At 55.7% G+C, this 21,040-nt stretch overlaps 2 protein-coding genes across 4 annotated transcripts in view; one reads left to right on the plus strand and one right to left on the minus strand.

The window, feature by feature from the left end:
• LOC103888610 (CEA cell adhesion molecule 6) overlaps positions 1-21,040 on the plus strand; it is a 913,736-nt gene that overhangs the window by 497,466 nt on the left and 395,230 nt on the right. The window lies entirely within an intron of this gene.
• Positions 276-7,908, minus strand: ERF (ETS2 repressor factor). Of its 3 annotated transcripts, none has more exons than XM_002829292.6 (4): positions 7,720-7,908; positions 3,058-3,292; positions 2,556-2,671; positions 276-2,467 (listed from the first exon to the last, which is right to left on the minus strand). In XM_002829292.6, exons 1-4 carry the CDS (start codon positions 7,739-7,741, stop codon positions 1,194-1,196), a joined length of 1,647 nt encoding a protein of 548 aa, XP_002829338.3. In that variant the 5' UTR covers positions 7,742-7,908; the 3' UTR covers positions 276-1,193. The 3 variants fall into 3 exon arrangements, with proteins under 3 accessions (XP_002829338.3, XP_024092914.2, XP_063575589.1); XM_024237146.3 differs by lacking the exon at positions 7,720-7,908 and adding an exon at positions 6,588-7,009; XM_063719519.1 differs by lacking the exon at positions 7,720-7,908 and adding an exon at positions 3,406-6,461.

A 21,040-nucleotide genomic window follows, 5' to 3' on the forward strand; every position in this document is an offset into this window, starting at 1 on the left:
AGCTTTCAAGGACAAGGTCCCCATGGAACAGAGGAGCTGTCAGATGAAGCCGGCGCATGCCTGAGACCACCATCATCAAGCTCTGGGGCTCATGTGCCTCTGAGGTCAGGAGACGGTTTCCCAGGCCTGGATTTGGCCCATTCTGATTAGGGTTAGGCCCTCTATACTCATCTGGCCACAGACCCAATAGCAGCCAGGCTGGGGCCCCTCCTTCAGAATCAGGCAAAAGCTGTGGCCCTCAGGGGGCTGCACCCAGGACCTATGACATTGATGACTGCATCCAAAGGTCCAAAGTTTTATTGTTTTGAATACATTCTCCAGCGGCCCCTCTACTCCCCCCACCCTCAGTCCCCAATACAGAATAAGGCTTGACCACAGCCCCCCACCCCACCCCAGAGGCCCCAGCTGGGAGGCAGAGGGGGCTTCCAGTTTGGTTTCAGGGTACCCCCTTCCCATCCCCCCACCCGCCTGCCCATGGGCCAGTCCTAGGAGCAGCTGGGGATGAAGGGGTTGGACCGGTGCTGGGGTGGGGAGTGGGAGAGGGATAGCAGGCACTTGTAGAGATTTGTGGCCCATGGGCGGCACCCCTCACCCTCCTCCGCCCCCCACCCCCCAACACATGGAATTTTTGGTTCATCATAAAATTGTCCCTCCCTCCCCTGCTGTGCCCTTGTGGGGTATGAGAAACCTAGGCACTCATGGCCCCCTGGAGGGGCAGGGCAGGCAGGGCTGGGGCTGAGGAGGGCTGGGAGTGGGGCGGAGTGGGGCAGAGTGGGGCAGAGTGGGTGGATCAGAGGGGTACAAGAGGCAGAGAACAGGGAGGGAGACAAGGCTTTACTTCCTAAGCGATTGTAATAAAAAAGTTCCTGGGTGTTAAGGCCAAAGCCTCAATTCAAATATAAATTCCCCAGAATGGAGGTGGCCCCCTTAACTTCCCCCTCCCTCCCCCTACCACCACTTTGCCCAGAGCTTAGAAACCCACAGAGACAGGGAACAGCCCCTAGCCCTGGGCACCCACCCACCCCCACCATTTAAAAAAAAGAAATTAAAGTTTTATACAAAATGTGGGGAGGGAAAAGGGAGGAGGCAGGGAAGAGATAAGAGAGCTGCCCTCACCTCCAGGGCACAGGGGGCTTAAGGCAGCAAAAGAAGCATGGGGGGTGGGGGGCACACAGGTCCCCTGCCCACAGCCCTCAGGAGTCTCGATGCTCCAGGGAGAGCTGGGCCGTGGCATGCTGGAGGTCAGAGCTCACCCGCCTTGGGGTGAGGGGCCCCCCAGCCTCCCCAGGCCCCTCCCCACGCACCTTCTTGTCCTCGCCCTCATCCTCAAAGCCCCCAGCGGGGCCCCCACCCCCTTCCAGGCGACAGTCTTCACTCCAGCGCCGCTTAAAGCGTAGCTTGAGGGGCATGCACTGGGATGCCCCGGGTGCCTCGCCGGGCTCAGGCTTGGGGGGTGCAGGTGGGGCACGGGGCGTCTTGAACACCTCCCCGTCTTCCTCATCCTCATCACTGATGTCAGTCACCTCCACCTCCTCCGACTCGCCTTCCGAGATGGGCTCCACCTTGATCTGTGGTGGCGGGGGTGGTGGGGCTAGTGCCCCTGCCCCCTCGGCCAGCCCGCCTGCGCCGCCACCGCTCTTGTCAGCACCGGCTGTGGCCTTCTCCCCAGCTGCCCGCTGCCGGCGTCCGAGTGGGGGCGGCTGGAGCTTAAACTTGAATGGGGAGGAAGAAGAAGAGGAGGATGACGAGGCCGAGGAGGGGACCGGTGGGGTCTCAGGTGCCATGGGCGGCAGCGGGCACTTGTCAGGGCGCTGGGGCTGGGGCACCACCAGCCCGGGGTAGTGCAGGAAGGCGCGGGGGCTGAGGTGGTAGTTGTAGACGCTTTGGGTGTGGGCCTGCAGGTACCGTTTCATGTCCTCAGGGCTGAAGGAGAAGTGGGAGCCTCCCCCTGAGCCGCTGGGCCCCCCGCCACCACCGGGGTACATTGGGCTCAGCGTGGGCGAGGGAGTGTAGGCCAGGTGGGTGGGCGTCATGGGCAGAGCCGGGGAGAGCTGAGGGGGCAGCAGGGATCCAGGCCCGGCCAGAGGCGACACAGGGAAGGGGCTGAGGGGTTCAGGGCCACCCCGAGGCCGGGGATAGACACGGAAGACACCAGGGTCATGGGGCAGGCGGGCCAGCGGGGGCCCTCGGAAGGCACCCAGATCTGGAGGGCCGGGTGGTCGGGCCCGGGGATCCTCTCCCAGCGGTTCCTCCAGCTCTGATGTGCCATCACTACAGTCACTGACTGAGCCTCGGCCCAGGCGGCGGGCCACCACAGCCGAGAAGAGGGAAGATGAAGATGAAGAGCAGGCCGGTGGTGAGCGGGGGTCCTCGGTGGGGGACAGCACCTCGGAGGGCGTTGAGGGAGGAAAGCGGAAGTGGCTACCACCCGACGGCACTGGCGGGGCACTCTGGGGCACCGCACCCCCTGGCAGAAGGGAGACAGTGTCAAGGCCCCTGGCCTAGCCTGAAGGGGCATGTAGACCCTCTCCACACCAACCATCCCTGGTACTCACCAGCCAACCCCACATCAATGAAAGGGTAATTGACCAGCACCAGTTTGTTGAAATTGAACTTGTAGGTGAACCGTTTCCCCTTGGTCTTGTGCAGAATGCGCTTGTTATAGTAATAGCTGTGGGTGCAGAAATGCCATTGGGAAGGTCAGGTACGTGGGATCCAGGTCTAGACTCCACACCTTAACACGCACTTAAGTGTGGTTCCCAAAGGCCAACTGAGGAACGTGGGCCAAAAAGACAAATCAAGTGCCCAGAGGGTGGGTACCAGCTCTCTCCTCACGTCTAAGGCAGGACTAGAGGATCCACTGGTGACTGTATTATCTCCTCAGGATACGTCTGTGTTACCAAGGGGCTCAGGGAAGGGCTGGGAGTGGCCCAAGGTCACACAGCTAGGATTTGGCAAAGCCAGGGATCAGACCCAATGCTTGTTCCCATAGGCAAGAGGCTGTGCAACCGGTGGGGGCAGTCCACATGTGCTCAGGGGTCCCCAGCCCGTCCTCACCGCAGGGCCCGGCTCAGCTTGTCGTAATTCATCTGGGGCTTGCACTTGCGAACGCCCCACAGCCGGGCCACCTCATCAGGGTCTTTGATGACGAATTCCCCGTAGTCCCCCTGCCAGGCAATGACGCCCTGGTACTCCTCCTTCCGCAGCAGCTCCAGGATAAAGTGCCACAGCTGGATCTGCCTCGAGCCAGGGGACGACTCTGGCTTGTAGGCCCAATCCGGGAAGGCAAACCCTGGGGACGGAAGGCAGGGAGTGGCCTGGGGTCAGGATGCCAAGTCCAGGGCTCTGGGTCCCATCCCAGGGTCCACCTCTGCCCTGCCTTCAACATGGGGAAATCTGTCTCACCTCAGCCAAGTCAAGATCTGATTTAAGAGAAGACAGTGTGTGTCTGTCTGTCTGCATGTGAGGGGCTAGACAGGAGCTGGGGGGAGGGGAAGCTGGAGCCTGCTCCGGCGACACCGGGAGAAACAGGAAACCGTCGGCGGTGGGTCCCGGGGCCAGTGCCAGGGGGCCAGGCACCAAGCCAGGCTGGCGGGCAGGGCTGCCAGTGGGGGAGGGGCAGGAAGGGGCACACGTGGCCAGCCGGGTTGGGGTGCAGCCCCCCAGCTTACCCCCACTCCCATTCAGAGCCAGTTGCACCACCCCAGCTCCTCGGATGTCCTCCTTAGAAACATGCACTGTCTCCTCCGAAGACCCAACAGAGCCCCTACTCCCACCCCAAGACCTGAGAGAAGATTTTTTTTTTTTTTTTTTCTTAAAAGGACCAGGAGGGGTGGGGTGACTGGTTGCCGATGAGGTCAGCGCTTGCACACACAGAGGCTTCTGTCTTCCCTGGAGAGTGAAACCCAGACTGTCTGAGAGGCCCCCCCAAGCCCTGGACCCTCTGAGCTACACTGCCCTCCTCAGACCCAGGCATCCAAGCCCCACCTGGCTGGAGGGCCCAGCCCAGGCCTGGAGCTTGAGCAGGCACCCTGGAGCTGTCACCCTCTTCCCACTTCTGCCTTCTCATCTTCAGCTCCCTCCCTGCCCACCTGCCTACCCACGCCCAGCATTAACCTTGGGTAGAGGTTGGTGGTGGGCTGGCTGGTCTCCGGAGGGGGTGGGCAGCCTGGGGTAGGGGGTGGGGGGGCTGCGGTTGTTGTCATTTCCCAAACCCCCGGGTAATCAGGGGCCATCAATAATTCAGCACCAGGCAGCCGGTAATGGAGGGGTGGGAGGAGGGAAAGGGGAGGAAGGGAAGGAGGGGGGAGGCAGGGCAGGGGCCCTGGTGCCACTAGAGAGAGGAGGCCAAGGTGGCCGGCTAAAGATGGGCGGCTCCCAAATCCAGTCAGGCTGCAGGGGTCAATCCGCCTCCCTTGGCCCCAGCTCAAGCAGGTACCAACAAGGCCTCCGGGCAACACATCCACCCTCAAAGACTCCACCCAAGTCTGGAATCCAACAGGGGATCCTTCCCCTTGGGAACCCAGGGAATCAGTAGTTCCTGCTCCCACAGGGACCACCCCCTCCAAATCCAGAGCTCACTGTCCCCCACAGGGACCCAGGCCCCCAACTCCTGCCCAGACTGGGCTTCAGTACCACATAAACCCCGGAGTCCCTGCCCCATTCAGATATATCCCGGCCTTCCACCAGCCCCTCAGGGTGCCAGGGATATGACCTCTGGCTGTTCACAGACCAACACCAACAGCCCCTGTTCCATTTAAAAGTGACAGCCTTTGACAACCCCTTCCAGAGACCCCAGAGCCCCATCGCTCTCTTGGGAATCTAGGTGTTCACCCCATTATCCTCACCCTTCTGGAGAATCCAGATCACAAGGTCTCCTGCAAGGCCCAGGGTCCTCTGGAACCCAGATGACCCAGCCACCAGCTTCATGGACCCCTCACATCCCCTCCAAAAAGCTCCCGGCCCCTCTCAGGGAACCAAGCTCCATGCTACTTCCACCTCAGCCCCAATCTGGCTCTAGACCTGGAAGGGGGGCTGAAGCCCCTGAGACATCAATCTGGGGGTGGGGGATGTACTGACTTCCACCCTCCCCCCAAAATTAAAGCCACCCTTCCCAGCCCACCCGCCCCAGCCTCCGTGTCCCGGTAACCAGGCAACGTGTGTGCAGCGACAGTCCTGGGAGCGGGGGAGCAGAAGGCTAAAAATAAACTTTGCAGAAGAGAGGGAGTGAGAGAGACTACATGCAACACAAAGGGAACTCGGAAAGGAGGTGGGGGGGCTCTGGAAAGGCCTCAAGCTGCATTCTGGGAGCTGTCCCAGGCCCCCTTGTTAAACCCCTTCCCTGAGCAACCCCTCCTTCAGGGCCTGGACCCTGGCTCCCACTTCTGGCAGGGACCCTTCCCCACTCCCAGGCCCACCCCAACGGCGGCTTTCCTCATCGGACACAGCATACATGAGGGCCTGTTCCGGGCTTTGGGGGGGAGAATGAAGAGGGGGTGACGTCAGGGTGTCTCAATGGGGCTCTGTTCCCCAGGCCTTGGAGCCAGGAGCCAGGCACGGGCAAGGGGAGCATGTGTGAGTGTGCTGTGTATGCGTCCACGTGCTTAAAACAGGGAAACACCAGACCTGCACGGAGGAAGCTTGGGGGTGCGGGACCTCGGGAACATGGGAGCCAGTGAGGCAGGGAGAGAGCAGGCACATGGAGAGAGGAGTTCAGGAGACTGCGAGACAGAGTGCAGAAGTGGCAGCATACAGACAGCAAGGGCTGGAATGGCGAGGTCCCATAAGCACACCTGGGTCGCACAGAGGCGGGGTAGGGATTCTCCCAGACAGACTATGCAAAGCCTGGGGGCACAAAACTCCTGGGCACCCCCCAACCTCACGTGAAGGCCCAAACTTTTTTTAAGGGACTATGAGGGTCGGAAGGGAGGAGTGGTGGTAGAGGAAGAACACGCCGGCCTCCTGGGGGGCCCCACCACCGCCCCCACTCCAGGCGGCCCTCTATGGCGCCAGAGCCGGGAAGAAAACAGGAAGTGGGAAACAGCCACGGCAGAGAGAGGGGCCGGGATGGAGGACTGGATGGAGGGGTGCGGAGCGGCAGGCCAGGAGGCAGACGGGAAAGATGCACCGATCGGAGGCCATTCCAGGACTCCCGCCCCTCCCCTCCCCCAGCCGGAGAACCCACACACTGTTCGGCCCCCCGACAGGGTTGGGGAAGCGACCCGCGGATCCTATCAGGCCAAGGCCGGTAGCAGGGAGAGAAGACGAAGCGAGGTTATCTGGGCGCCTCGGCCTCCTCCTTGGGCGAGAGTACACTCCTGCTGCCCCAAGGGCCCAGCCGCCCGGGAGCGAGTGGAAGCCGGGGGAGTGTGTGGGACGCACGTGACTGACCCTACCGCACTCCGCACCCCGGCCCCACCCCCAGGGCCCCTCCTCGGTCAGGGTCCCAATCCCCAGGCGCCGGAGCCCAGCTCGGAGCCCTTTAAGATTAAGCCGCCCCCACCCGCCGAGCAGGGGGATGGGGATGGGAATGGGGTGGGAATGGGGTGGGGATGGGGTGGGGTGGGTGGGCCGGTCGGGGCACACACCCGCACACAGGAGCCCAAGCCGCCGCCGCCGCCGCCGCCGCCGGGGGAAGGAAACAAGTTTGAACAGCGGCGCCCGGCCCCCTTCCCCCTCCCCCGTCACCGCCCCGGGCCGGATTCCGACGGGGTAGACGGGCAGGGGGCGGCTGGGACCCCTCCCCCTGCGCGCTCGGGCGCAAAGTCCAGCCCGCGCGAGCCCGGGGGCGGCGGGGGAGGGGAGGGGGAAAAGTCCGAGTGGGAGGGGGGTTAATCCCGCTGCCCCCCGCCCGCCGACCGAGGGGGAGGGGAACCTTGGCCCCTTAAGGAGGAGCAAGTTGGCGGGGAAGAGAGGGGCGGAGGAAAGAGACGGCCCGCTGAAAGAGAAGAGGTGGATCCGGGAGGGGGGGCGAGGGGGGAGCCTCTGCGTCTCCCCCGACCTTCCCCACCCTCCTCAACCCCGGGCCCCCGGAGGCGCGGGAGGAGAGTACCCAGGTCTCCCCGGAGCCACCTTAAAGCCGCGCGTTCTAAGGTCGGAAACAAAAAGTTCCTTTTTCGAACGTTCGGGCTGCGCTTTGGAACTTTGCGACTCGGCGAGGGCGGGGGAGCGAGGAGCCGACAGAGGCGGGCGGGGGAGGGGCGGCGCAGCCAGGACCCCGAGTCCCGGGCTCCCCACTCACGCCCTCCTCCTAGAGGCCATCCCGTATCCCCCGCTAACCTGATACAGGGCACGCGCCGCCGTGAAGGTCACCAGCCGGACCGCGCAGCGCAGAACCAGGGATAGCGGGCCCGGTGGACGAGCCCCCCCGCCCCGCACACGTCCCGGCCCCCAGAGTGCAACGTGACAAGAGCGGAGGGGAAGGACCCCGCCACCCCCGTGATCCCGGGAGTGGGGAACAGCCCGGCCTGCGGGGTCCCGGTAGGGATACAGGACCAAGACCCGCAGCACCCACAGCACTCCGCCCGGAGCCAGGAATCGGGGGTCCCAGGCAGCAACCCCGCTCGCGCCACGAGAAGCAACAGGTCTCCAGTGCTTCAGGGGTCCCCCAGAACTGGGGATCACTCGGGCTCCCTCGGACCCCTTCAGCCCCCCCAAAGTTTCTCCGTTCGGTTTCCCGGGGCAACAAGTCTCCCCCACACGTGCTGCCCCCGCCCCCACCTGTGTCCGCCGGGGTCTTCATGCTGGGGGGCCCGGGGCGAAGCGCCCCGACTCCGGGCCGCGGCTCCCGGCGCCCGCGCTGCCCCGTCCCGTCCCGCGCCCGTCGGGCCGCCCTCGCCGCCTCACCCGGCCTCGCCTCTCAGAGCCTCTCCCCTCCCCGCCGCCGCCTCCCGGGTTAATATCGCACTCCGGGGCCGGGACGCCCACGCCCCCCGGCCGGCGACGTCACCGCCGCGTCGCCATGGAGACACTGCGCCCGCCCCCTCCCCGCGCACTCACACACACACGCTCGTCGGCGCGCAGCCACTGAGGACCGGCCGGCTCTGGGCTTAAAGGGGCCGCGCGGCGGGGGAGGGAGGAAGGAGGGGGTTGGGGTGGGATGGGGTCCCGCGGGTCATGACCCTAGTCAGAGGCTCCGAGTCTGCAGCTAACTTAAGTCGTCGGCACTCGCTACCTGCTGCCCCTCCTCCTCTCCTGCCCACTGCGGGCTCCAGAGTTTCTTTTGGGAGCCTGTATGGGAAAACGGGGGGCCCTTCCGAGGAAGCGGGGGTCAGAAACTTTTGTGGGGAGGGGGCAGAATCTTCTCTGCAGAGGGGCGGGGTCAGGACCTTAGATGATGAAGACCACAGCATTTCCCAGCTTGGTTTTACCCAACCCCCCAACCCTGAGCCTGAATGGGGGCAGCTGTCCAGGGGTGGGGTGGAATGGGTGGGATGCATTTCCCAGCATCGGAAATGGGGAGGCGGCTGTGCCCTCCGCTCCTATGGGGATGGGGTCTTGGCTTTCCTGATAGCCCCAGTCCAGCTGGGGAGGAAGTGACCAGAGAGAATGCATTTGGAAGCCCCCACCATCACCGTCCCCAGGCTGCAGCTGTCCCGGGGATAGGGCTGGCGCCGGAGGTCCCCCCACCTCCACTACTAGGACCGGGGGTTCCGGAGGCGGGGCCAGGATACGAGGGGGCGACCAAAGTCTGAACAAATGTGCTCCCAAGGGGCACTGAGGGTCGCCAGGAGAGAGGAAGACAGGGCTTAAGATCGAAAGCCAGAGCGTAGAGAAGTGTTAAGTCTGCGTTCGCTGCCTCAGCCGGGAGGGAAGGATGAAGCCTGAGGCTCTGGGAAACAGGAAATCACAGCGCAGATCTGATGGAGCCCAGGAGCCGGCAGCAGGGTAGAGGCCAAATAGAAGCAATATTCACAGGCATAGCCTGGAAACAGGGTCTCAAAAAAGACTCTGAGGTTCCAAAGGAGGGGCGTATGGGTGGCGGGCGGGAGTTGGGGGGGCTGGGTGGGGGACGAATCCAGAAGATGGGCGGGGAGACAGAAAAGTCACAGATAGGGAAGGCCTGCGGAGCTCAGGCTCCCGGTACCCAGGGCTTCAATCCCAGCCTCCTCGCTTGCGGGGTACCTAGTCCGCCTTAGACAGGCTCCTCACCAGTGCCTCAAAAAAAAAAAGTCTCATGCCTCCTCCTTGGGGAGACCAAGGGCTCTAGGGAAGCTTTCCCCCACAACCCCCGGGAATTATGTAACCTTGTCTACGGACAGTACAGCTCCCCCACGGATATTGTAACCCTCTGGGAGCGGTGTGGTCCAGCAATAATAATCATCATCATTGTTCGAATAACAGCTCCCGAATTCCGAGTGTTCATGATGTGCCAGGCACCGGGCCAAGCATTGTCAGGGGCATCTTCTCATTTAATCCTCACAAAATCCCAACGAGTGGAATTACTGCTGTTATTCCCATTTGCAGATAAAGAAAGTGATGCTCTCTGAGGGACAATCAGTCCACTAAATCTTACAGCCAGGAAGTATTGGAACTAAGATTCGAACCCAGATCTCACCAATTCCAAACCACCACATGTACCATTTACCATTATGCTTTATTACCTCTTTTACTACCCCCTCCAAAAAAAAAAAATGCAGATTTTCAAAGATACTACATCAGAGCCTGGCGCAGTGACGCACGCCTCTAAACCTAGCACTTTGGGAGCCCAGAGGGGAGATCACTTCAGGTCAGAAGTTCCAGACCAGCCTGGCCAACATGGTGAAACCCCATCTCTACTAAAAATACAGAAATTTGCCAGGCGTGGTGGCGTGCCTGTAATCCCGGCTACTCAGGAGGCTGAGGCAGGAGAATCGCTTGAACCCAGGAGGATCGCTTGAACCCAGGAGGCGGAGGTTGTAGTGAGCCGAGATCGCTCCGCTGCACTCCACCCTGGGTAACAGCAAAACTCCGTCTAAAAACAAATAAATAAAAAGGCCAGGCGCGGTGGCTCACGCCTGCAATCCCAGCACTTTGGGAGGCCGAGGCGGGTGGATCACCTGAGGTCGGTAGTTCGAGACCAGCCTGACCAACATGGAGAAACCCCGTCTCTACTAAAAATACAAAAAATTAGCTGGGCTTGGTGGCGCATGTCTGTAATCCCAGCTGCTCGGGAGGTTAAGGTAGAATCGCTTGAACCCGGGAGGGGGGTGGTTGCGGTGAGCCAAGATCGCGCCATTGCACTCCAGCCTGGGCAACAAGAGTGAAACTCAGTTTCAAAACAAACAAACAGAAAGATAACACATCAGTAACAAACCCAGTGACCCCTACCCTCCCACCAGCAAGACAGAGATCTGAGTTACACCCAACCTTTTTTTTTTTTTTTGAGACGGAGTCTCACTCTGTCGCCCAGGGTGGAGTGCAGTGGCCCGATCTCGGCTCACTGCAAGCTCCGCCTCCCGAGTTCACCCCATTCTCCTGCCTTAGCCTCCTGAGTAGCTGGGACTACAGGCACCCGCTGCCACGCCCGGCTAATCTTTTGTATTTTTAGTAGAGACAGGGTTTCACCGTGTTAGCCAGGATGGTCTCAATCTTCTGACCTCGTGCTCCGCCCGTCTCGGCCTCCCAAAGTGCTGGGATTACAGGTGTGAGCCACCACACCTGGCCGTTACACCCAACCTTTGCTACTTCTTGTCTCTGACTAGGCAAGTGAACTCAGTTCACCTCTTTTTTTTTTTTTTTTTGAGATGGGGGTCTCACTGTGTTCCCCAGCCTGGATTGCAGTGGCACAATAATGGCTCACTACAGCCTCGACTTCCCTGCCTCAAGCAATTCTCCCACTTCAGCCTCCTGAGTAGCTGGGACTACAGACACATGCCACCATGCCCAGTTACTTTTTTTTTTTTTTTTTGAGATGGAATTTTGCTCGTCACCCAGGCTGTAAGTGCAATGGCACGATCTTGGCTCACTGCAACCTCTGCCTCCCTGGTTCAAGCGATTTTCCTGTCTCAGCCTCCTGAGTAGCTGGAATTACAAGCGCCCACACCACCATGCCCAGCTATTTCTTTTTTTTTTTTTTTGAGACGCCGTTTTGCTCTCCTTGCCCAGGCTGGAGTGCAATGACACCATCTTGGCACATCGCAACCTCCGTCTCCTGGGTTCAAGCGATTCTCCTGCCTCAGCCTCCCGAGTAGCTAGGATTACAGGCATGCGCCACCACGCCCAGCTAATTTGTATTTTTAGTGGAGACGGGGTTTTTCCATGTTGGTCAGGCTGGTTTTGAACTCCTGACCTCAGATGATCCACCCGCCTCAGCATCCCAAAGTGCTGGGCTTACAGGCGTGAGCCACCATGCCCAGCCAACCCAGCTAATTTTTTTTTATTTTTTGTGGAGTTGGGGGTCTCTCTGTGTTGACCAGGATAGTCTCCAACTCCTGGGCTGAAACAATCCGCCCACCTTGGCCTCCCAGAGTGCTGGAATTACAGGTGTGAGTCACCCTGCCTAGCCAAGTTCACCTCTTTTTTTTTTTTTTGAGATGGAGTCTCGCTCTTTCGCCCAGGCCAGACTGCAGTGGCGCTATCTCAGCTCACTGCAAGCTCCGCCTCCCGGGTTCACGCCGTTCTACTGCCTCAGCCTCCCGAGTAGCTGGGACTACAGGCACCCACCATCGCGCCCAGCTAATTTTTTGTATTTTTAGTAGAGACAGGGTTTCACCGTGTTAGCCAGAATGGTCTCGATCTCCTGACCTCGTGATCCGCCCGCCTTGGCCTCCCAAAGTGCTGGGATTACAGGCGTGAGCCACCGCACCTGGCCAAGTTCACCTCTTTGAGCCTCAATTTTCCTCATCTGCAAAATGGAGGTGTTAATAGATCCTACATGATCAAGTTACTGTGAAACATCAGAGATGTGGCCAGGCAAGGTGGCTCACACCTGTAATCCCAGCACTTTGGGAAGCCGAGGCAGGTGGATCACCTGAGGTCAGGAGTTCCAGACCAGCCTGGCCAACATGGTGAAACCCCGTCTCTATTAAAAATACAAAAATTAGCTGGGCATAGTGGCTGGCGCCTGTAATCCCAGCTACTCAGGAGGCTAAGGCAAGAGAATCATTTGAACCCGGGAGGCAGAGGTTGCAGTGAGCCGAGATCATGCCATTGCACTCCAGCCTGAGAGACAGGGCGATACTCCGTCTTAAAAAAAGAAAAAAAGAAAAATCAGAGATGCGAAGTAAGTATGCAATAAATATTGTTAATAATTATTAGCAGAGTGAACTCTATGCCCCATGGATAACAAGAGCACTCTACCCTACAGACTCCAACTGTAACGACAGTTAGAGTAAACAGCAATAAACAGGCTGGCTGCAGTTTGTGTCTGACACATGTAATCCCAGCACTTTGGGAGGCCGAAGCAGGAGAATTTCATGAGGCCAGGAGTTTGAGACCAGCCTGGGCAACAGAGTGAGACTCTCTCTACAAAAAATTTATTTATTTATTTATTTATTTATTTATTTGAGATGTAGTCTCCCTGTGTCGCCCAGGATGGAGTGCGGTGGCAGGATCTCAGCTCACTGCAACGTCTCCCTCCTGGGTTCAAGCAATTCTTCTGCCTCAGCCTCCCAAGTAGCCTGGATTACAGGCATGTGCCACCACGCCCGGCTAATTTTGTGTTTTTAGTAGAGACGGGGTTTCTCCATGTTGGTCAGGCTGGTCTGGAACTTCTGACCTCAGGTGATCCGCCCACCTCGGCCTCCCAAACAGCTGGGATTACAGGCATGAGCCACCAAGCCTGGCCGGGAGGATGGTTCTTATTGGCAGATCTGTGTCCGTGGTGTCCAAAGGGCAGCCCAGGCTTATGTTTTCTTTTTCTTCTTCTTTTTTTTTTTAATTTTTATTTTAAGTTCTGGGATATATGTGCAGGACATGCAGGTTTGTTATATAGGTAAATGTGCATCATGGTGGTTTACTGCACCTATCAACCCATCACCTAGGTGTTAAGGGACCTTTTCTCTTAAAAATAAAATTAAAACAAATAAAGCATACAGCACTGACAGTGTGAAATTGTGTATTAATGTCATAATCCCACTCTGACCCAGATGGATGGCTCAAACTCACTGTTTCTATGAAACACAATCACGGATGATCGGCATGCCTCATGGGAGAATCTGAACGATCCGCAGAGAGTGAAAGTCCCTTGTGAAAATGTCGCCTGGGCCTCTTAAGTTTGGTGGTTTGTGCAACCGCGTCCATGGATATTGTAACCTTTCAGTGGCCTATGTGACTCCAATTGCTTTATCAACACTGATACCCACCCCCGGAGATGGTAGAGATGGTGAAATATTGGCCAGATGTGGTGGCTCATGCCCGTAATCCCAGCACTTTGGGAGGCTGAGGTGGGTGGGTGGATCACCTGAGGTCAGGAGTTCAAGTCCAGCCTGGCCAACATGGTGAAACCCCGTCTCTACTAAAACTACAAAAATTAGCTGGATGTGGTGTCGGGTGCCTGTAACCCTAGCTACTCGGAAGGCTGAGGCAGGAGAATTGCTTGAACCCAGGAGGCAGATGTTGCAGTGAGCTGAGATTGGGTTCAAGTGATTCTCTTGCCTCAGACTCCCGAGTTGCTAGGATTACAGGCGCATGCCACCACGCCCGGCTAATTTGTTTTTGCATTTTTAGTAGAGGCAGGGTTTCACCATGTTGCCAGACTGGGTCTCAAACTCCTGACCTCAGGTAACCACCTTCTTTGGCCTCCTGAAGTGCTGAAATTATAGGCCTGAGCCACCACACCCAGCTTTTTTATTTATTATTATTATTTTTTTTTTTTTTTGAGGTGGAATTTCGCTCTTGTCGCCCAGGCTGGAGTGCGGTGGCATGATCTCAGCTCACTGCCACCTCCACCTCTTGGGTTCAAGCAATTCTGCTGCCTCAGCCTCCCAAGTAGCTGGGATTACAAGTACCCGCCACCACGCCCGGCTGAAAACCCTGTTTTTTTCCCCCCAGAGACAGAGTCCTGCTCTATTGCCCAGGCTGGAGTGCAGTGGCACAATCTTGGCTCACTGCAACCACCGCCTCCCGGGTTCAAGCTATTCTTCTGCCTCAGCCTCCCGAGTAGCTGGGATTACAAGTGCCTGCCACCACGCCCGGCTAATTTTTGTATTTTTAGTAGAGATGGGGTTTCACCAAGTTGGACAGGCTGGTCTTGAACTCCTGACCTCGTGATCCTCCGCCCACCTCGAAAGTGCTGGGATTACAGGCATGAGCCACCAAGCCCGGCCAAAACCCTGTTTCTTTTTTTTTTTTTTTTTTTTTGAGACGGAGTCTCACTATGTCGCCCAGGCTGGAGTGCAGTGGCACAATCTCAGCTCACTGCAACTCTGCCTCCTGGGTTCACACCATTCTCCTGCCTCAGCCTCCCAAGTAGCTGGGACTACAGGGGCCTGCCACAACACCCGGCTAATTTTTTGTATTTTTAGTAGAGACAGGGTTTCACCATGTTAGCCAGGATGGTCTCGATCTCCTGACCTCATGATCCGCCCGCCTCGGCCTCCGAAAGTGCTGGGATTACAGGCGTGAGCCACTGCGCCCGGCCTAACCCTGTTTCTTAAGAAAAAAAAATAGTGTGATGCGGGGGATTGAGTCCAATCTCTCCCCCTCTGCAAAACCCTGTTGCAGTGTTCTCTATCAAAACAAAACAAAAATTTATAAAATGAATAGTACGACTCATCTCATATGGTATAGCCACCATAAACAGTGTGACCACCTCTAAACAGGATGTCACCCCCTTAGAGTATCACTCTTTCTCATCTCCCTGACCGAAGATGCTGAAGGCACCAGGGCTCAGATCCCTCTTTTCTCCTGTCTAGACTCGTTCCCTTGATAACCTCCACCAGTCCCATGGTGGATATGCCATCTCTATGCTGATTACACTCACAGTTATTTATTTATTTATTGGTTTGTTTATCTCTCTCTTCTCCTTCTCTCTCCCTCCCTCTCTCTCTCGTCTGTGATCTCTCTCTCTTTCTCTCTTTCCTCTTTTTCCTTCTTGACAGGGTCTCACTCTGTTGTCCGGCTAGAGTGCAGTGGTGCGATCACAGCTCACAGCAGCCTTGACACCCTTAGGCTCAGGTGATCCTCCCACCTCAGCCTCCTGAGCAGCTGAGACTACAGCTGTGCACCACCACACCTGGCTAATTTTTGTATCTTTTTGGAGAAATGGGTATCTTACTATGTTGGCCAGACTGGTCTTGAACTCCTGGGCTCAAGTGATGCTCTCACCTCAGCCTCCCAATAGTGTTGGTATTACAGCTGTGAACCACCGCGCCCAGCCTCCGCCCACATTTCCATCTCGATCTCGACTCTCCCCTGAACTCCAATCTGGCACATCCAACTACCTCACCAGTGTGTCTATTTGGATTTCTCAAGCTTGCCAAATCAAAAATGGTCTTCCTGAACTCCCCCAAACTGCTGCCCCCACAAGTTTCCCCATCTCAGGAAATTGCAATTCCATTTTGCTGGCTGTTCAGGCTGAATACCTTGGAGTCATCCTTGCCCCCTTTCTCTCATCCGATATCCAATCTGAAGGGAATTTCCACCAGCTCTACCTTTGACTATTCTAGAATCAGCTACTTTTTTCTTTCTTTTTTTGAGATAGGGTTTGGCTCTGTCGTCCAAGGTGGAGTGCAGTGACGCCATCTCGGCTCATTGCAACCTTCTCCTGCCAGGCTCAAGCCATCCTCCTACCTCGGCCTCCCAAGTAAGTGGGACCAAGTCACATGCCACCACTCCTGGCTAATTTTTTTTTTTTTTTTTTAGACGGAGTCTTGCTCTGTCGCCAGGCTGGAGTGCAATGGCGCGATATCAGCTCGCTGCAACCTCTGCCTCCCGGGTTCAAGGGATTCTCCTGCCTCAGCCTCCTGAGTAGCTAGGACTACAGGCACCCACCACCACGCCCGACTAATTTTTGTAATTTTAGTAGAGACGGGGTTCCACTATATTGGCCAGGCTGGTCTCAAACTCCTGACCTTGTGATCCGCCCGCCTCGGCCTCCCAAAGTGCTGGGATTACAGGCGTGAGTCACCATGCCCGGCCACTGCTGGCTAATTTTTTTTTGTATTTTTTTGCTGAGATGGGGTTTCACTATGTTGCTCAGGCTGGTCTCAAACTCCTGGACTCAAGTGATCCTCCCATCTTAGCCTCCCAAAGTGCTGGGATTACAAGCGGGAGGCATTGTATCCAGCTTATTTTATTTATTTATTTATTTATTTATTTATTTATATTTTTCTGAGACAGAGTTTCGTTCTTGTGTGTTGCCCAGGCTGGAGTGCAGTGACGCAATCTCGGTTCACTGCAACCTCTGCCTCCCGGGTTCAAGCAATTCTCCTGCCTCAGCCTCCTGAGTAGCTGGGGTTACAGGTCAGCGTGGTCTCAAACTCCTGACCTCAAGTGATCCACCTGCCTTGGCCTCCCAAAGTGTTGGAATTACAGACCTGAGCCTCTGAGCCGAACTGGTTTCAGTCTATATTTTTCACTGCCTTGTCACCAGCGCCTAGACCAGTGAGTGTCATAGAATAGGTTTGTAATATTGGCTGGGCACGATGGCTCATGTCTATAATCTCAGCACTTTGGGAGGCCGAGGTGGGCGGATCATGAGGTCCCAAGATGGAGACCATCCTGGCTAACACAGTGAAACCCCATCTCTAGTAAAAATACAAAAAAATTAGCTGGGCATGGTGGCATGCACCTGTAGTCCCAGCTACTTGGGAGGCTAAGGGAGGAGAATTGATTGATCCCAGGAGACAGACGTTGCAGTGGACTGAGATCACGCCACTGCACTCCAGTCTGGGCAACAGAGCGAGACTCTGTCTCAAAAAAAAAAAAAAAAGAATAGGCTGATAATATGTATTTGCTGAAGTAAGTGAACTGAGTGCACGTTCACCTGGTCCAACCCACAAAAAATATGAACCCATACAAATGGTGCAATGTCCATAACTAATAAACCCCCACGCACAGTGTGAGCCCCAATGTAGAAAGTGAGACCCTCAAATGCATTGTGAGTCTCTCATATAGATGGGGAGATAGCATATAAATAATTTGTGGGTCACGCACAGTGGCTCATGCCTGTAATCCCAGCACTTTGGGAGGCTGAGGTGACTGGATCACTTAAGGTCAGGAGTTCGAGACCAGCCTCGCCAACATGGTGAAACCCTGTCTCTACTAAAAATACAAAAAAATTAGCCAGGTGTGGTGATGTGCACCTGTAATCTCAACTACTTGGGAAGCTGAGGCATGAGAATCGCTTAAACCCGGGAGGTGGAGGCTGCAGTGAGGTGAGATATTACCACAGCACTCTAGCTCTGGCCAACAGAGCAAGACTGTCTCAAAACAAACAAACAAACAAAAAACCAATTTTTGCCCCACACAATCTACTTGTGAGTGTTATTGAAGCAGTATAATTTCTTTTTTTTTTTTTTTTTGAGATCGTGAGGCAGAGTCTCGCTCTGTCACACGATCTTGGCTCACTGCAACCACCACCTTCCAGGTTCAAGCGATTCTCCCGCCTCAGCCTCCTAAGTAGCTGGGATTATAGGCGCTTGCCACCACACCCGGCTAATTTTTGTATTTTTAGTAGAGATGGGGTTTCTCCATGTTGGCCAGGCTGGTCTCAAACTCCTGACCTCAGGTGATTCGCCTGCCTTGGCCTCCCGAAGTGCTAGGATTACAGGCGTGAGCCACCGCGCCCGGCCATTTCTTCTTTTTTTTGAGACGGAGTCTCACTCTGTTGCCCACTACAGGCGTGTGCCAGCACACTCGGCTAATTTTTTGTATTTTTAATAGAGACAGGGTTTCACTGTGTTAGCCAGGATGGTCTCGATCTCCTAACCTGGTGATCCGCCCGCCTTGGCCTCCCAAAGTGCTGGGATTACAGGCATGAGCCACCGTGCCTGGCTTGTACTTTTATTTTTTGGAGACACAGTCTTGTTCTGTTGCTCAGGCTGGAGTGCAATGGCGCAATCTCAGCTCACTGCCACCTCTGTCTCCTGGGCTCAAGCAATTCTCTTGCCTCTGCCTCCCGAGTAGCTGGGATTACAGGCACCCGTCACCATGCCTGGCTAATTTTCGTGGTATTTTTAGTAGAGACAGGGTTTTACCATATTGGCCAGGCTGGTCTCAAACTCCTGATCTCAGGTGATCCACCCACCTCGGCCTCCCAAAGTGCTGGGAGTACAGGCGTGAGCCATCACACCCAGCCGAATTTTTGTATTTTTAGTAGAGATGGGGTTTCACCATGTTGGCCAGGCTGGTCTTGAACTCCTGACCTCAAGTGATCTGCCTTCTTGGCATCCCAACATGGTATAACTCTTGTAAGCAGGGGGGATCCCTACATGAACATTATAATAAATTCACCACAGGCAGAGAACATCCTGAACTGACAGTTGAGACCTCCTTTCACTGCAGCAGGCTCCCTAGGCCAAGTGAGTTCCCTCATGCAGAGTACACATCTCTCTGCTAAAAGTCTAATTCTCCCTCACTCCTGATGCAAACAGACTGTGGAACACGAAACCCTACCCTAATCAATAAAAACCTCCCCCAAACTAATGTAAGCTCCCATGGGCAATGTGAACCTCTGTCCCTTATGAGCCTCCCCACAGACAGTGTAATCTCTTTCGTATCGACGACAAAGTTAACACAGACAGGGCACATCTCCATGCATGGAGAACTTTCTGTGACTGCTGTGAACCCCTTTTGTGATACCATGAACCACTCCCCATGGGGCTACCTACAAACGCAGTGTGCACTCTCTTGAGTGTAAATTTCCCCCAGATTCAGCATCTACCCAATGTGCACAATATAAACTGCTTTGTCAAACCTCCCTCAACTCCGGGTCCACCCAACATGGAAGGATGAATTGTCTTTTAGGATTACATTAAAGGCTAGATGCAGTGGCTTATGCTTATAATCCCAGCACTTTGGGAGGCCAAGATGGAAGGATGACTTGAGGCTAGAAATTGGAGACCAGCCTGGACAACATAGTGAGACTCCATCTTTACAAAAAAAAAAAAAAAATTAGCAGGGCATGGTGGTGCATGCCTGTGGTCCCAGCTACTCAGGAGGCTGAGGCAGGAAGATCGCTTGAGCCCAGGCATTCAAGGCTGCAGTGAGCTATGATGCTGCCACTGTACTCCACGACAGAGACCCTGTCTGAAAAAAATAATAATAAAAATAAATAAAATTAGGCTGGGCACAGTGGCTCATGCCTGTAATCCCAGCACTTTGAGAGGCCGAGGTGGGCGGGTCACGAGGTCAGGAGTTCAAGACCAGCCTGACCAAAATGGTGAATCCCCGTGTCTACTAAAAATACAAAAATTAACCAGGCGTGGTGGCATGCGCCTGTAATCCCAGCTACTTAGGAAGCTAAGGCAGGAGAATCGCTTGAACCCAGGAGGCACAGGTTGCAGTGAGCCGAGATCACACCACTGCACTCCAGCCTGGGTGACAGAGCAAGACTCCGTCTCAAACAAAATAAATTTAATTAAAAATAAATAAATAGGCCGGGCGCAGTGGCTCACGCCTGTAATCCCAGCACTCTGGGAGGCCAAGGCGTGCAGATCACGAGGTCAGGAGATCGAGACCATCCTGGCTAACACAGTGAAACCCCGTCTCTACTAAAAATACAAAAAATTAGTCGGGCGCAGTGGCGGGCGCCTGTAGTCCCAGCTACTCGGGAGGCTGAGGCGTGAACCCGGGAGGCGGAGTGTGCAGTGACCCGAGATCATGCCACTGCACTCCGGCCTGGGCGACAGAGCGAGACTCCGTCTCAAATAAATAAATAAATAAATAAATAAATAAATAAATAAATAAATAAAATTATATTACAGTAGTACTAGTAGTATGATAGTTTAAGAGTATATAAATAATATAACAGGGCTGGGTGCAGTGGCTCACGCCTGTAATCCCAGTACTTTGGGAGGCCGAGGTGGGCGGATCACGAGGTCAGGAGTTCAAGACCATCCTGACCAACATGGTGAAACCCCGTGTGTACTAAAAATACAAAAATTAGCCGGGTGTGGTGGTGTGTGCCTGTAATCCCAGCTACTCAGGAAGCTTAGACAGGAGAAACACTTGAACCCAGGAGGCGGAGGTTGCAGTGAGCCGAGGTTGTGACATTGCACTCCAGTCTGGGCGACAGAGCAAGACTCTGTCTCGGGGAAAAAAAAATAATAATAATATAACAGTGTAGGTTATAAGATTCCTTCCGAGTGTGAACTCCTTGTGGACAGTGAATTTCCCCCAATCTCAAGACAAATAATTTGTGAACAGTGGGACTTTCTCATAGATGTGAATATCCTTCATATTCCATGAACCCCATTGGACAACTAATATTTCTTCTATGCTATGAACTAGCTCTATGCCCTAGCACATTCTTTCACACGTAGTTTGAGTGTTTCATGGACAGTATGACTTGCAATAGACTGGATGCAGTTTCCTCACAAGTGGTGTGAATTCCAGTGTGGAATCTGAACCTGTCACAGGCAAAAGAAAGCCTCCCTGCGGACAGCGTACCCATATTGCTTCCCATTAGCCTCGGACCAGGGCGAATACAAAGTGGAGGGCATAGATGCATTGCAGACAGGTTCACACCTGGTTGTAAACCCGTATCTGGGCAGCAGGCATCTACTACAAACAGGGCACCTCCCTGTCCTCCTCCACTCCAGTGTGATACCCCCCTACCCCTGGGATGTTTAAAAATCTGCCTCTGCCAGGGGCGTACACCCACAAAGTGTAGCTCTCCACGTAATGCAGTGCGAAGCCCCAAGAAGCGCTGCATTTCCTCATCTCGGCCCCCTGCCCCAGTGCCTAGTGGGCTGTCAAACTGCGCTGTCCTAAATGTCAAACTCTTGGAGGAGGTGACCTGTCCCCCGGGCCCCAGGCCGCGCGCGTTGCCTATACTGCAGCGCGCGACACCCCACAAGCGCGCGTTCTCTCCCCTCCCGGTGGCAACAGGGCTTTCCGCGGGGCCGCGCCAGACTTTTCGAGACCGTCAATTGGTCGTAGTCCCGGCCACCCGGCA

Source organism: Pongo abelii, chromosome 20, assembly GCF_028885655.2.
Source record: "Pongo abelii isolate AG06213 chromosome 20, NHGRI_mPonAbe1-v2.0_pri, whole genome shotgun sequence".
In the NCBI taxonomy this organism is placed as follows: Eukaryota; Metazoa; Chordata; class Mammalia; order Primates; family Hominidae; genus Pongo; species Pongo abelii.

Coding starts and splice junctions, on each gene's coding strand:
- ERF (XM_002829292.6), bottom strand. CDS start 7,741: ATGAAGACCCCGGCGGACACAG. Junction 2,672..3,057: donor AAGCTGAGCCGGGCCCTGCG/GTGAGGACGGGC, acceptor CTGCACCCACAG/CTATTACTATAACAAGCGCA. Junction 2,468..2,555: donor CATTGATGTGGGGTTGGCTG/GTGAGTACCAGG, acceptor CCCTTCTGCCAG/GGGGTGCGGTGCCCCAGAGT.